The 13,237-nt window shown below is 48.4% G+C and overlaps 1 protein-coding gene across 1 annotated transcript; it reads right to left on the reverse strand.

The window, feature by feature from the left end:
* Positions 1–10,926: 10,926 nt before the first annotated feature.
* Positions 10,927–12,856, reverse strand: LOC101040724 (uncharacterized). Its single transcript, XM_003921854.4, has one exon. The coding sequence runs from the start codon at positions 12,639–12,641 to the stop codon at positions 11,988–11,990; it is 654 nt and encodes a 217-aa protein (XP_003921903.1). The 5' UTR covers positions 12,642–12,856; the 3' UTR covers positions 10,927–11,987.
* Positions 12,857–13,237: the final 381 nt, after the last annotated feature.

Raw genomic sequence — 13,237 nt, forward strand, 5'->3', positions numbered from 1 at the left:
TCAGTGTTTGCCTGAAACTACAGATAGTACAGAACCCTATGTAGACTCTCTTTTTTCTTATAAATACATACTTATGATAAAGCTTAATTAAGTTAGACCCAGTAAGAGATTAACAACAATAACTAATAATAAAATAGAACAATTAAGTAAAGTACAAGTTACTGGAACACAAGCACAGAGATACCACCAAGAGGATTATGGAGCAGCCACGGGCAGGGAGCGTCTGTGACGCCAAGATGCTGGACAAAGGGGTGAGTCATGTCCAGGGGGACAGAGGGCAGCAGTGTGGGATTTCATCATGCTACCCAGAGCAGTACGCAACAGAAAACTTAGGAATTGCTTATTTCTGGTGTTTTCCATTTAATATTTTTGGACCAAGGTTGACCAGGGGTAACTGAAACTATGGGAAGTGAAACTTTGGATGGCGGACTACTCCATTGTCAGGATGAGATCACGAGAGCATAGAAACGTCCACACATCCACACACACAGGACATGCTTCTCCAGGTCCAAACAATGTCAGGAGGTACACTCCAACTTTAGCCAAAGCTGACATTGGGAAAGTGCTTAAGAATCAACCGTTTCCTAGACAAAGGACTTAAAAAGACAATTTACAAAAGAGGAACTACAGCTCATCAGCTAAGATGTGGCAAGAGGTTACCTCTTCTAGTAATCCAGGAAATGAAAATTAGAACAACGCCACTTGTGGTGGGAGAAGTCAGCATTGTGATTCCCCTTGGGTGGAGTGGAGGAGGGGAACGGGGCCCCAGCAGTGGCCTCTAGGGTTCTGGGAAAGTTCTGTTGCTTGATCTGGGTGCCAGTTACTCAAAGGTGTTCACCTGGTAAAAATTCACTCGTGATTTATGTACTTTTCTGAATGCATGGTAAACCTCACTATGAAGTTTACCTTAAAAAAATCAAGCTCACTTTTTACCTATTAAATTAGCAAAACCATTTTTTTTAGTAATAGTAGCCAGTGTGGTTGAAGTCTTCGCAAAGTTAACATTTTTACACATTGCTAATCATAGTATACGTGAATATGGGGCCCTTTGGGGAGAAATGTGGCAGTATGATTTTAAAACTCTGAGAAGTGCTCATATTTGTTAACTCAATAATTTCACTTCTGAGACTCTGTCTTAAGAAATAACCCTAAATGCCAACAAATGGTTTATGTGCACATAGGCATTACAGTATCATTTGTAATAACCAAAATTGATAACAGCAAAACACTGAATGTAATCTCAATGTCCAACTCTAGGGCAATGGTTAAATAAACTTTGACAAATTCACACAATGACATTTTATGCACTCATTACAATAAATTAAAGTGAGTAATGACAGACGGAAACACAATATAGTAAGTAGGAAAAGCAGGATGTGAAATTGTAGACATGATTACAGCTAAGATTAAAAAAAATCTTACACAGAAAATCGCGAGAAGATTTCAAAAAGCGAGTAATGCTAGTGTTTGGATCACAGACTATGAGTGGTACATTTTCTTTAATTAACTTTCCTGTGTTTTCCAGATGTTATTTAATGAGCCTGTATCACTTTGGTAAAAGAGGGAATGTTCAGAGTCATCCTTGTGTGTGACTCTTGTCTCAGAGGGTGCTGCCTGTGGTTCTCCTGGGTCCCCCATGCCCCAGTAGTCTGTGCTTTGGTGCCTGTGGCCATTCCAGGCTGAATGGAGCCAGCATTATTTAGGAGCAAACTGATTGCCTGTGTCCTTTCTACAGGGCTGACTGACAATTGTCAACCCTGAGGGCCCTTTGAAGCAAGGTGTAGGGAGTTCAGGATGGAGCTTTACGTTTTGTGGCTTGTACGGGAGACTCAGGAGGAAAGTCTTCCGTTTGGTCACCAGGTAACCCCAGTGCCCAGTTCATTTGCTCATCCTCCCCTGTCTGCTGGCTCTTTCGGGGAGAAATGTTCAACCCGGCTTCCCTCTCTAGACATCGCTTTCTCTCTTATTTCCTTCCAGCCAAACAACTTGAAAGGCAAGTCTTTGATTTTGATACACTTCTTCTAAATCCATCTTTTGCCCCACCCCCACCTGCACCCCATTTCTCTGTCCTGGCTCATATGGGACTTGGTGGGGAGGCAGCCGGGACAGTGGTACCTGGCTTGGGGAGAGGGATGCTGGTGAGATTTCAGCAGTCATCCTCATCCCTGCGCTACTTGGTGCCTTTGAATATGCCCACAAACCTCAGTGGAGCCCTGCTAATTTAGCTCCAGTTTGCAAATGGACCTCCAGTGCCACTGTGGCTGCACCTCACAATGATGGCTCTGCTGCCCTCCTTCCGGCATCCCAGAGGCACCCAGGACCCAGCCCTGTCCAGGTCTCCCCTTTCTTCTCTAGTTACTGCTCCTCCACAGACTCTCCTAAAATAGTGGGTGTTCCCTCAGGGATCATCTCTTGTCTCTGTACACTTTAACTTCACTTCTATTCCCCAGACTTTGGGCACCTCCTGCTTCCCCCATCTAGATTGAGTGGCTCAGAGTATGGGCAGGGTGCCCCTACCTATATCTGCATGTAGCCTGGGCAAGTTCCTTCACCTCCCTACAGCACAGTCTCAACTGCAATGTGGAGATGAGCAGCACCTACTCCAAGGGCTGTTGGAAGCACAAAGTGTTTAGTGCAGCGGCTGGCCCTTCCTAAGCCAAGAGCGTGTGTTAGTCACTGTTCATATAATGATGACTGCTCATCCTGGCTCTCTTCTCATCCCCAGACACATCCATCCATCTAAAGTCCCCTGGATGTCTCCATTTGGCGCTCCTTCAGGCAAACTGATGCCTGTCTTGGAGTTAATGTGCCCCACACCAAATTAACCATCTCTCTTCTCCTCATTTGTTTCTCTTTCATTGTGTTTTTGGGGAATGGCCCCACCAGCCACCCAGACTCTCAGAGTCACCCTGAAGTCCTCTCTGCACAACTCTGATCTTTCACTAAGTCTTATCAATTCTGTCTCCTAAATGTCTAATCTTTTACTAAGTCTGATCTTTCACTAGGTCGTATCAATTGTCTCCTAAATTCCACCCGTGCTACCTATCCTCTCCATCCTGGTGGACACAGACTTGGTTCTGATGGCCCAGTTACCTAAGCTCATCACCAGGACTACAAATTTGCCAAGATCCTACTAAAACACTTGAAACAGCAAGGGGTGGTGTGGGGGTAGGGGTGGGGTAGCTCCAAAATACAAGAAGAAAAGGGCAAAATTTAAATGAACAAATATTTCTTTCAATGGCCACAAAATGTAAATTATGTCAGCTGCTTTCTTAGCTTTTTAGTTCGCAAAAATTTTAGTACTTTGACAGCCATTTGCAAGTTAGATTTTTCTCCTATACAAGAGTTTCTGGCCTTGAGAGAAATCAGAGCCAATGTATATTAAATTAGCAGGGGGTTAGGGGGGTTGTAGCCAGATCACTTTAAAAAGCAAAGTTATCAGAGATCTCTCAGAAACAGCAATACAGAATAATTATGATTGATGTGGGACAGGCTTGCATTTAATGCCTGTTCTAAGGTGGGGCGTGGTCTCCACAAGTAAGAATGCCTGGGACCCAGAGAGGTCTGCAAGCCACCTGTGCTTCTTTCCTGAGGCAATAAGCAACTGAGAGTCCTCCAAAATAAGAATGCATTCAGGCCCATTCCTGCTGACTTCTTTTTTTTTGAGACACAGTTTCGCTCTTGTTACCCAGGCTGGAGTGCAATGGCGCGATCTCGGCTCACCGCAACCTCCGCCTCCTGGGTTCAGGCAATTCTCCTGCCTCAGCCTCCTGAGTAGCTGGGATTACAGGCACGCACAACCATGCCCAGCTCATGTTTTGTGTTTTTTAGTAGAGACGGGGTTTCACCATGTTGACCAGGATGGTCTCGATCTCTTGACCTCGTGATCCACCCGCCTCGGCCTCCCAAAGTGCTGGAATTACAGGCTTGAGCCACCGCGCCCGGCCCCCTGCTGACTTCTTGCGTGGGTTCCTCAAGCCTTCTTAGAGCAGTCCCCTGAAGCCCTAGGCTAGGTAGGCCCCTCTGCTGCCGCTCACCTAAGGCCTCAGCCTCCTTTTGTCACGCCACCTTCGTCTTTGAATTGTAATTACTGCCTCTGTCTGTTGCCCTGGGAGATCCCTGAGGGTAGGGACCACATCCTAGAGATCTTTGTTTAACTTTACAGACATTCCAGAGTGTTGATGATTAAAAGAAAGAATGACAGGCCGGGAGGGAGGGGCGATAATGATATACTGCGATCGGGAAGAGGAGGCGAGGGTAGGGGCGGAGATGACGTCAGCCTAGGCAGACTTGGATTGAGTGCTGCTCGGCACGAAGTGGATCCACCAGTCTGGAACTCGGCCTAGGGGCTGGGATAGAGAAAGTGGGGTAGTGGCCGCTAGCATAAGCGAGGGGTGGTTGAAGTCCCGGCTATGGCTGTAAGAGGCCAGGTAGGAAGTGTGGACAGGGAGAGAAGCCAGAGTTCTGGGAAACCTCGATGCCACTTATGGGAGGGGCAGAAACGTGGGAGGGAGTGGCGGTTACAAGCACTGGTAGAAAGAGGAAGGCGGGCCTGGCGCGGTGGCTCATGCCTGCAATCCCGGCACTTTGGGAGGCCTAGGCGGGTGGATCACGAGGTCAGGAGATCGAGACCACCCTGGCCAACAGGATGAATCCCCGTCTCTACTTAGCCGGGCATGGTGGTACGCGCCTGTAATCCCAGCTACTCGGGAGGCTTGAACCCGGGAGGCGGATGTTGCAGTGAGCCGAGATGGTGCCACTGCACTCCTGCCTAGTGACAGAGCAAGACTCTGATCTCAAGGAAAAAAAAAAAAAGAAGAAGAAGAAGAAGAGGAAGACGGCTGCTACAGGAGGGCTGAAACCCTGGAGTCGGAGTCGGAGTGACGACCCAATCAATCACTTGTTGCCGTTGACTGTGGGCCAGGCCCTTGTGCCCAGTGCTGCGCATGGAGTGAGCCACAGAAGGATGTTAAGATAAACCGAATTTTATGGACAAGTGAATCAAGGCCCAAACTGGCTGAGTAACTCATCCAGGGTCACACAGGGAGGAAGTGAAGGAGCAGAGACTCAGCTCCATACGCCTCATTAAGGCAACATAACCTGCCTGAAAGGATGGGGCTGGGACCCTGTCTGGGGAGATGGACGTTAGAAAGCTTTGATGAAGTCTCAGAGATGAGGGCGGAAGCCAAGCCGCCGGGCAGTGGGTGAGTCAGCGAGAGGGAGGAGCTGAGCCGGGAGGAGCTTACCTGGAGGAAAGGAGTGTCGGTCATTTCACAAGTATAGTTGTCATCCCCCAACACACCGCATCCAGAAGCAATAGTCAGGTAATACTTTTATAAATGTGATGTTGAAAAAAATTACCTTTGGACACAGCAAGAAAAACCTAAACTCTTCTCCGTGCCTTCATGCCACAACAAACACTGGAAGGCTTTCCCTGCAGTGTCGACCTTACGGCTCTTCTTGTATCTTCTCTGCCCACAGGAATCTTTTCCAGAGCCCTGCTACCTGCAGGGCGGCCCGGAAAAGTGAGGAGGGAGAGAAGGAGCGGGGCTCCGGCCCTCTGTGTGCGGCCCTTACTCTAGATGTTTCCTCTGCCCAGAGACTCTCTTCCCCGCCAGGCATCTGCTAGGCTGGCTTCTCACCTCCCCAGAGTCTTCCACCTCAGTGAGACGGACCCCTACCATCTTTATTAATACTGCAACCAACCTCTGCCCCCCGATGCCCAAGCTCCTGGACTCCCTTTCCCTGCTCTGTCTTGTTCTTTCTTCCATAGCAACCTCAGCTACTAAGTCACCCTGCTTATGCATTGCGTTTAGCATTTAGTATCAGAGTTCCTCCTTCTGCAATAGTGCAAGCTCCTCGAAGGCAGGCAGCTTTATCTGTTTTGTCCTCTGTCCTATCCCAGGTGCCCAGAGCTGTTCTGGGCACTTAGTAGGCTCTCAATTCGTATTTCTGGAATTAAAAAAAGGAGTGATTTCAGCGGGCTGTGACTCCATGACGAAGGAAGATGGGCGGCTTTTCCATGGGAGAGGGAAACGGGAAGGCATTTCAGGTAGGGAGGCAACATGAGCGGGTGCTTGAAGACAGGAATGAGTAAGTCACTCTGTGGGCGGTGAACAGAAGACTCACTTGGTGGTGCTCAAGATGTGGGCATCGAATGCCAGGATGGAGACTGTGAATTTTCATTTGTAGGTAATGGGAGGGAAGAGGAAGACTGTTGAAAGATTTTGAGCAGGGAAGAGACTCCACGTGAGTAATATTTGGAGAAGATGAAGTTGGAGGTGGGAGTCCATTGGGGGAAGTAGTCCTTCTGGGATGTTTTCCTCAATCCCCATCCCCGCCTCCCCTTCCTTGTGAGAACTCCAGCTCACTGGGGTGTTTCCTGTGACCCCTTTCTCTGTGCTTTCCCTGCTCCAAGTTACACCAGAACGAGAGTCTGCAGGTGTGCTGTGCACCTTAGATTTGGAGGGAATTTGTACATTTTTTTTCTCTGGGTAAAGTCGGGGGCATCATCCATAGCCTCTGGTTAGAAATGGCATTCAGCACTTGGAATGCTTCCTCTTGCTTCTCTATCTTCAAATTTGTGCAGTGGCAACACTGAAATTCCAAAGGAGTAAAAAGCACGAAGACCTTTGCCTGGTACATCAAGAATGTGGACAAATTTAGAACTGGAGCCTTGTGTTACAATTGCAAGTCAAACTCCAAGAGGGGGTAACCAGCCCATTAGCGCAGGAACCTGGAAACTGACTTTTCTGCTATCTCTCCAAACACACACACACATACATGCGTGCACACTCTCACATACACACATTCATTGGGCCCTTGAAAGATCAAGGCCAACTGCAAAGCACCCATTCCCCAAGACTCCTAATTTATATTGGGAACTAGCTATAAAGCTCCCCTTGGCCCCCAATCTTCCCTTGCAATGATAAAGAGCATGTCACATCACACTAAATGTGACACTTAATCAAAACCCATCTTCTTTAACAAACCCTTAACCTCCAGCACACGAGAGTCACCAAGGCCAAGGGACGAGACGGGGAGCCGACTCAGGTGGCACATGCTTTGATTAAGATGATACAGATTTCCTTTTATTTCACTTTTATCAGAGTTGTAAAATTCCGAATCTGTCCCCTTTTTGATTTGACAACAGCACATTTCAATAGAGGTTGACACCAAAAAAAGACCACGACTTGTTCTCTCTTCAACCGGGAGTAGGTGATAATTTCTCTGAATCCTCTTCAGTAATGATCGTCAGAGCTTCTGATCTTCCCATAAGCAAGTTTTGCAAGGAACATGGTTAAACTGAAGCACAAACCTGGCTGGCATCTGGTCCCTTTCTTAACTGGTATCTAAATACCCTTAATCTATAGGCCCTGAAAAAGACCTCCCCTTCTCTGCCTCCTACCTTGGGTCTTTATTTCTGAGACTTAAATCCTCAAGTGAATTCTTTTGCCAGATTTCTGGGGCAGGAAATTTACTTCCCTGCCACACAGTTACTTTAGGCCTTCTCAGGGCTCTAGCAATTGTCCATTTCTATCACATGGGCCATTGCTTTCCTCATGACCTTTTTAGGACTTTGTATCTAAATTATCTAATCATTGGCTAAATTGGGTAATTTACCATAGAGGTATTGAATCCTATTTATGAATGAGATATATGTTATAGGAGGGAAGACTTATTTTTGCTTTCAAAAACTTTTGGCCTTGAAATAAAATACAGTAAAGGTAGTACAAGGTAGAATGACAAGTGGCTACAAGAACTCCAAAGCATAGGCAGTTGATGCTTTCAGTAAGTATTGAGCAGCTACTGTGAGCCAGCTCCTATTCTAGACACTGGGATACAGCAGTGTACAGAATAGACAACATTCCTGCCTGCAAGGTGCTTACATTCAGTGTGGGACTGGACATTTTCAACTTCGATATATTTGGCTTGTGAACAACCCACACTTTCAAACGTTGTATATTAACCCTCTTCAATCACCTTCTGTAGGTTGAATTTGGACTTTCGAGAACCCGCGAACAAGCAGAACTTCTCGGTTGTCTCGTGACGTCACTCCAGTAGGACGATGCTCGGTTGGTGCAGTATCAGCCCCTGTCTGTTCCGTGGTGTCAGTGGCCTTATTGCTCACCCAAAAGGGAGCAGAAATTTAAAAACTGAAAGTGTGGATGCTATTGGCAAGACTTGTAGTTCTTGTTAACTTCTTACAAATGAGATGAAGATAGAAACCATTAGGAAGAGAAAAAACAAAATTAGAGAGCCCATTTAAAATACTGTAGAAGCCGGTGCAATGGCTCAAGCCTGTAATCCCAGCACTTTGGGAGGCTGAGGCGGGTGGATCACAAGGTCAAGAGATCAAGACCATCCTTGTCAACATGGTGAAACCCCGTCTCTACTAAAAATACAAAAAATCAGCTGGGCATGGTGGCGCGTGCCTGTAATCCCAGCTACTCAGGAGGCTGAGGCAGGAGAATTGCCTGAACCCAGGAGGCGGAGGTTGCGGTGAGCCGAGATCGTGCCATTGCACTCCAGCCTGGGTAACAAGAGCGAAACTCCGTCTCAAAAAAAAAAAAAAAAAAAAAAAAAAAAAAAATTAATGTCCAACCTCACTCTTGGCCGGGCGCGGTGGCTCAAGCCTGTAATCCCAGCACTTTGGGAGGCCAAGGCAGGTGGATCACGAGGTCAAGAGATCGAGACCATCCTGGTCAACATGGTGAAACCCCGTCTCTACTAAAAATACAAAAAATTAGCTGGGCATGGTGGTGCGTGCTTGTAATCCCAGCTACTCAGGAGGCTGAGGCAGGAGAATCGCCTGAACCCAGGAGGCGGAGGTTGCGGTGTGCCGAGATCACGCCATTGCACTCCATCCAGCCTGGGTAACAAGAGCAAAACTCCGTCTCAAAATAAAATAAAATAAAATAAAATAAAATAAAATACTGTAGGGATATTAAATATTGAGCAAAACTGGCCCGGTGCGGTGGCTAACGCCTGTAATCCCAGCACTTTGGGAGGTCGAGGCGGGTGGATCACGAGGTCAAGAGATCGAGACCATCCTGGTCAACATGGTGAAACCCCGTCTCTACTAAAAATACAAAAAATTAGCTGGGCATGGTGGCGCGTGCCTGTAATCCCAGTTCCTCGGGAGGCTGAGGCAGGAGAATTGCCTGAACCCAGGAGGCGGAGGTTGCGGTGAGCCAAGATTGCGCCATTGCATTCCGGCCTGGGTAACAAGAGCGAAACTCCATCTCAAAGAAAAAAAAAAAAAATTGAGCAAAACAGATAAGGTATAATAAAGTTTTTTTTAAAATAATTTTTTTGTTTCTGAAAGAGCAGTCTTTTCTTACACTTTGGCAATCAGTCCATTAGGTTCTCAGCAATGGCACTCTCTACCTCTAGGCGTGAGGCCTTCCTTTCTACCCTGGAGGGCTGGGTGCTGTGGCCAGTACCAAGACATGGCCCAGTCCTTCACAAAGATAATGGAAAATAGAATGGCCAGCATATTTCAATCCAGAGGGGAAAAAAAGGGTTTTCTGAAAAAGTCTGTGTTACTGGCCAGAAAGAGGAGATAAGAAAACAGCAAAGAAAGCTCATCCTTCCCAAGATCGGGTTAAGCTTAAAGGTCACAGACCAACCTAGAATTTGGTGGTGAGAGTTGGTGCCAGGGCCAGGCCCTGCTTTAACTCTTCTAACAGGAGGCCTCTCCATTGCCCCTGACAGGCAGGCTTTACCCTGCCCTTCTGTGTACCTGGTGTTTAACCAGAGGACTGGCCTAGGATTATTCCTGAATACAAATCCTGAATAAGTCAAGACAGGATGACAGCGGCACACTGAAGGGACAGTGTAAAATTGTGGGGGTGAGGGCAGCAGGAACAATCCAAAGCTGTGATAACAGGAACTTTACTGAGTCCTGACTCTGTGGCATATGGTCTGTGTCCTACTTTCCCTCACACAGGCCCCTGAACCACTCCTGCAGCAATGCAGCCTGTGTAGGAGGAAGCCGCAGCCCCAACAGCTGGTGAGATCTGGGTGCAGAAGGCTGCATTTGTTCTGCGAGAAGCTCCCTTCCCACATCTTGCCAGGCAGAGGGGCTCAGGGTGGTACTGCAACCCCTGGTCAAAGCTTGTAGGATTAGCTGGCAAGTATGGTAAAAATAAATACAGAAATAAATAAATAAGTAAATATTAGATTTTTTTTTTTAAGTTTCCAGGAGTCATCGTTGACTTTTCTTCCTTGTCACCTTCCTGCTATACCTGAGAGCTGACCCCTGGGAGGATTAAGAACTTAAATACAGAATCAAGTAACCAATGTGTAAATTAACAGGCGCATAAACAGGTGCGTAGGTGTGTACTTGGTTTTCCTCTATGAGTTTTTGTGATAAAATTGTATTTATTTATTTATTGCTCCTTGCACAGCTGGGGTACCCCATAGGCAGTGTGCCTAGGGGAGCCTATATTTTAAACTCTTTATTATAAAAAACGTTTCAGTGTGCATAAAGGGGAGAGAATAGGCTGAGTGTGGTGGCTCACAACTGTAATCCCAGCATTTCTGGAGGCCAAGGTGGGTGGATTACCTGAGATCAGGAGTTCGAGATCAGCCTGGCCAACATGATGAAACCTTGTCTCTACTAAAAATACAAAATTTAGCCAGGCGTGGTGGTACGGGCTGGTAGTCCCAGCTACTTGGGAGTGTGAGGCAGGAGAATCGCTTGAACCCAGGTAGTGGAGGTTGCAGTGAGCCAAGATTGCACCACTGTACTCCAGTCTGGGCAAGAGAGCGAAATTCTGTCTCAAAAAAAAGGGTTGGGGACAAAATAGTATAAAAGAATCCCATACACCCATCATCTAGATCTAACCATTAACAACTTGGCATATTTGGTTCATCTTTTTTTTCTTCGTATTTAAAAACAAACTCCAGACATTATATTTTACCCTTAAATACTTCAATACACACCATTTAAAAGATAAGGACGTTTTCTTGTATAACCACAACACCATTATCACACATATCACAATGAACAATAATTCTTTGCTATTTTTTACTACACAGTCCCAATTCAAATCTTCCTGATTATTTCCAAATCTCTTCTTCCAGTTGGTTGGTTTGAATGAGAATCCAAACACGGCCCACTCATTGTATTTGGTTGCCACATGGCTTGGGTTTGTTTAAGCTAGAGGATCATTTTGAAGGACCATTAAGGAAGGGGTTGCTCTCTCCCACCCATCGCTCTGATCTGGGCCTCAGTGAATTTCTCCAGGTGCACCCTGAGGCCCCTCCCTAGCAGTCCAGGCAGCCAGAGCTGAGTGACTAAGGTCTGGAGGAATGAGCCTTGCCATGGAAAAACCAGAAACTCACAGATTTTCAAAATTCCAGGCAAGATACCATGACGCATGGGAAACTGTCGGATGCAGTTTCTGTCCTCCGGCCCCCGACGAGAATAAAGCTTTCACCGGGCTGGAGAGAGAGAGAGGAGAGGAGCCCCCCAGGACAGAAGGAGCGAGAGGGAATGCACTCTGCACTCGCTGGGCCCAGGCAAACCGGCTCCACTGAAGAAGCATACGACGTTTGCTGAGGAGCTGGGCGTCGCCCTCACCAGGGTCCTCTGGTGAATCTCTCCCCTCGACGGTCTCCTTTTGTTTGTCCAGTAAGAAGGATGCCTCTCTCTTCCCCGAAAACGTTGCGGTCAGAGGCCCACTTTGCCCCCTGGGAAGGCCTCTTCTTCATGGGAGCTAGGCCCTGACAGCCCGCTGCATTGGCGGTGCATGGAAGGAAGCCTCTGCCACCCACCCCGGCCTGGCCAGCAGCGTCTCGATGCCTCAGGGCTCACCGCCACTCCGCGCTCCCTCCTAGAGTTCAGCCACGTGCTGGGCTGGTTTCCCCACATTAGAAACGGTGATCAAAGAACTGCACGTCTCCCGCGACAGGAGGGAGTGCCTGGGGCCGGAGCTGCGTCCCCTACACCGTATTCCGGCTCACACTGTGCCCTGGGCCTATCGGCCCAGAACAAGCCGTGTTGGTGACCCCGGGAAGAGCGGCTTCCCGGCCCCGGCCGCGGAGGGGACAGGCTGAGCCAGGGCTCGGAGGCCGCTGCGCTCTGGGCCTCGCCTTCCGGAGCCTGGCCGGCGTTCCGGTTGCATCTGCGTTGAAACTTGTCTCCAAGGAGCACATCTGGGGAGACATTCATCTTCCCTGAAGGCCCAGTCAGTGCTCTTCGGGCTCTCGCCCTCTCTTACTGGCTTTGGTGGCGGCGGTGCCGAGAGAGGCCTCCCGTGGGCCCCGAGGCGCTGGTGCCCCGCGCTGGTGGGGCCTCCGCAGGCGCACGCGCGCCTGGCAGCTGGCAATCTGGCCTGCATCTGATCAATTTTATCTGCAGAACATTCAGAAAATTTCTCCCCCCCACCCCCCGAAGAACACGTTGATTGACCCTCTGAATCGGGGAATGCAGTGTGGGTCGCCTGCCGGAGGACGCCCTCGGTTTTGATGAGGCTGGTGCGGGACCCGCGATCAGCCTCAGAACGCGAGCCAAGAGGGTGGGGACGAGGCTCCCCCGGGGAGCTCCGCATCGTCCCCGGCCTTCCATTCGCCGTGTTTACCGATTGTGAAAGCAAATCCAGCTGTTGGGAGGAATTGCTTCCAGATGACATGATGGGAAAGGAAAACACATTTTATAAAAAAGCTGCTGAATAGAAACCAGAACATGTCAGCTCCGTGGGCCAGGATTGCATAGGGGCTGTTTCCTGAGGTTGTGCAATAGGCCAGCTCCTGGGGTAAGGAACAAGAACAGTGCAAATGTTCCCCCTGCCAGAGTCAGGAGACCAGAGCTGGGGCTGGACTTGGCAGAACTTGGGGAAAATGAGTTGACCTTGCTGGGCCACCGTATTTTTCTCATTCTCAAGAACGGCTTCCCACCTTCACTGGAGATCCCTGCGAAAGCCTCAGAGATTTTCGGTGTGTGGAACTGCGTGGGTGAAAGAAACCACGAGAAAGCAAGGACATCTTGCTTTTGAAACGGGATGCGTTCCTCTGCCCCCCAGCGCAGAATTTGCTGTGTTGGCTTTCTCAACGATTTTAGAAGCTCTCTAACGAGCTGGAATTAAAGTGTCCCTTTACTAATTTGGTTTTACAGGTCACTGGATAAACCTACTTAGGCGTTTTGGAAGAGGATTAGGACATTTGTGGCTCTTCCAACTTGACTTTCCAGGCAGGGTCAGTCAGCAGCTGGAGACTCCCCTGGCTCGGG

The sequence above is a fragment of the Saimiri boliviensis genome, chromosome 5 (assembly GCF_048565385.1).
Source record: "Saimiri boliviensis isolate mSaiBol1 chromosome 5, mSaiBol1.pri, whole genome shotgun sequence".
In the NCBI taxonomy this organism is placed as follows: domain Eukaryota; kingdom Metazoa; phylum Chordata; class Mammalia; order Primates; family Cebidae; genus Saimiri; species Saimiri boliviensis.

Coding starts and splice junctions, on each gene's coding strand:
- LOC101040724 (XM_003921854.4), bottom strand. CDS start 12,641: ATGTCATCTGGAAGCAATTCCTCCCAACAGCTGGATTTGCTTTCACAA.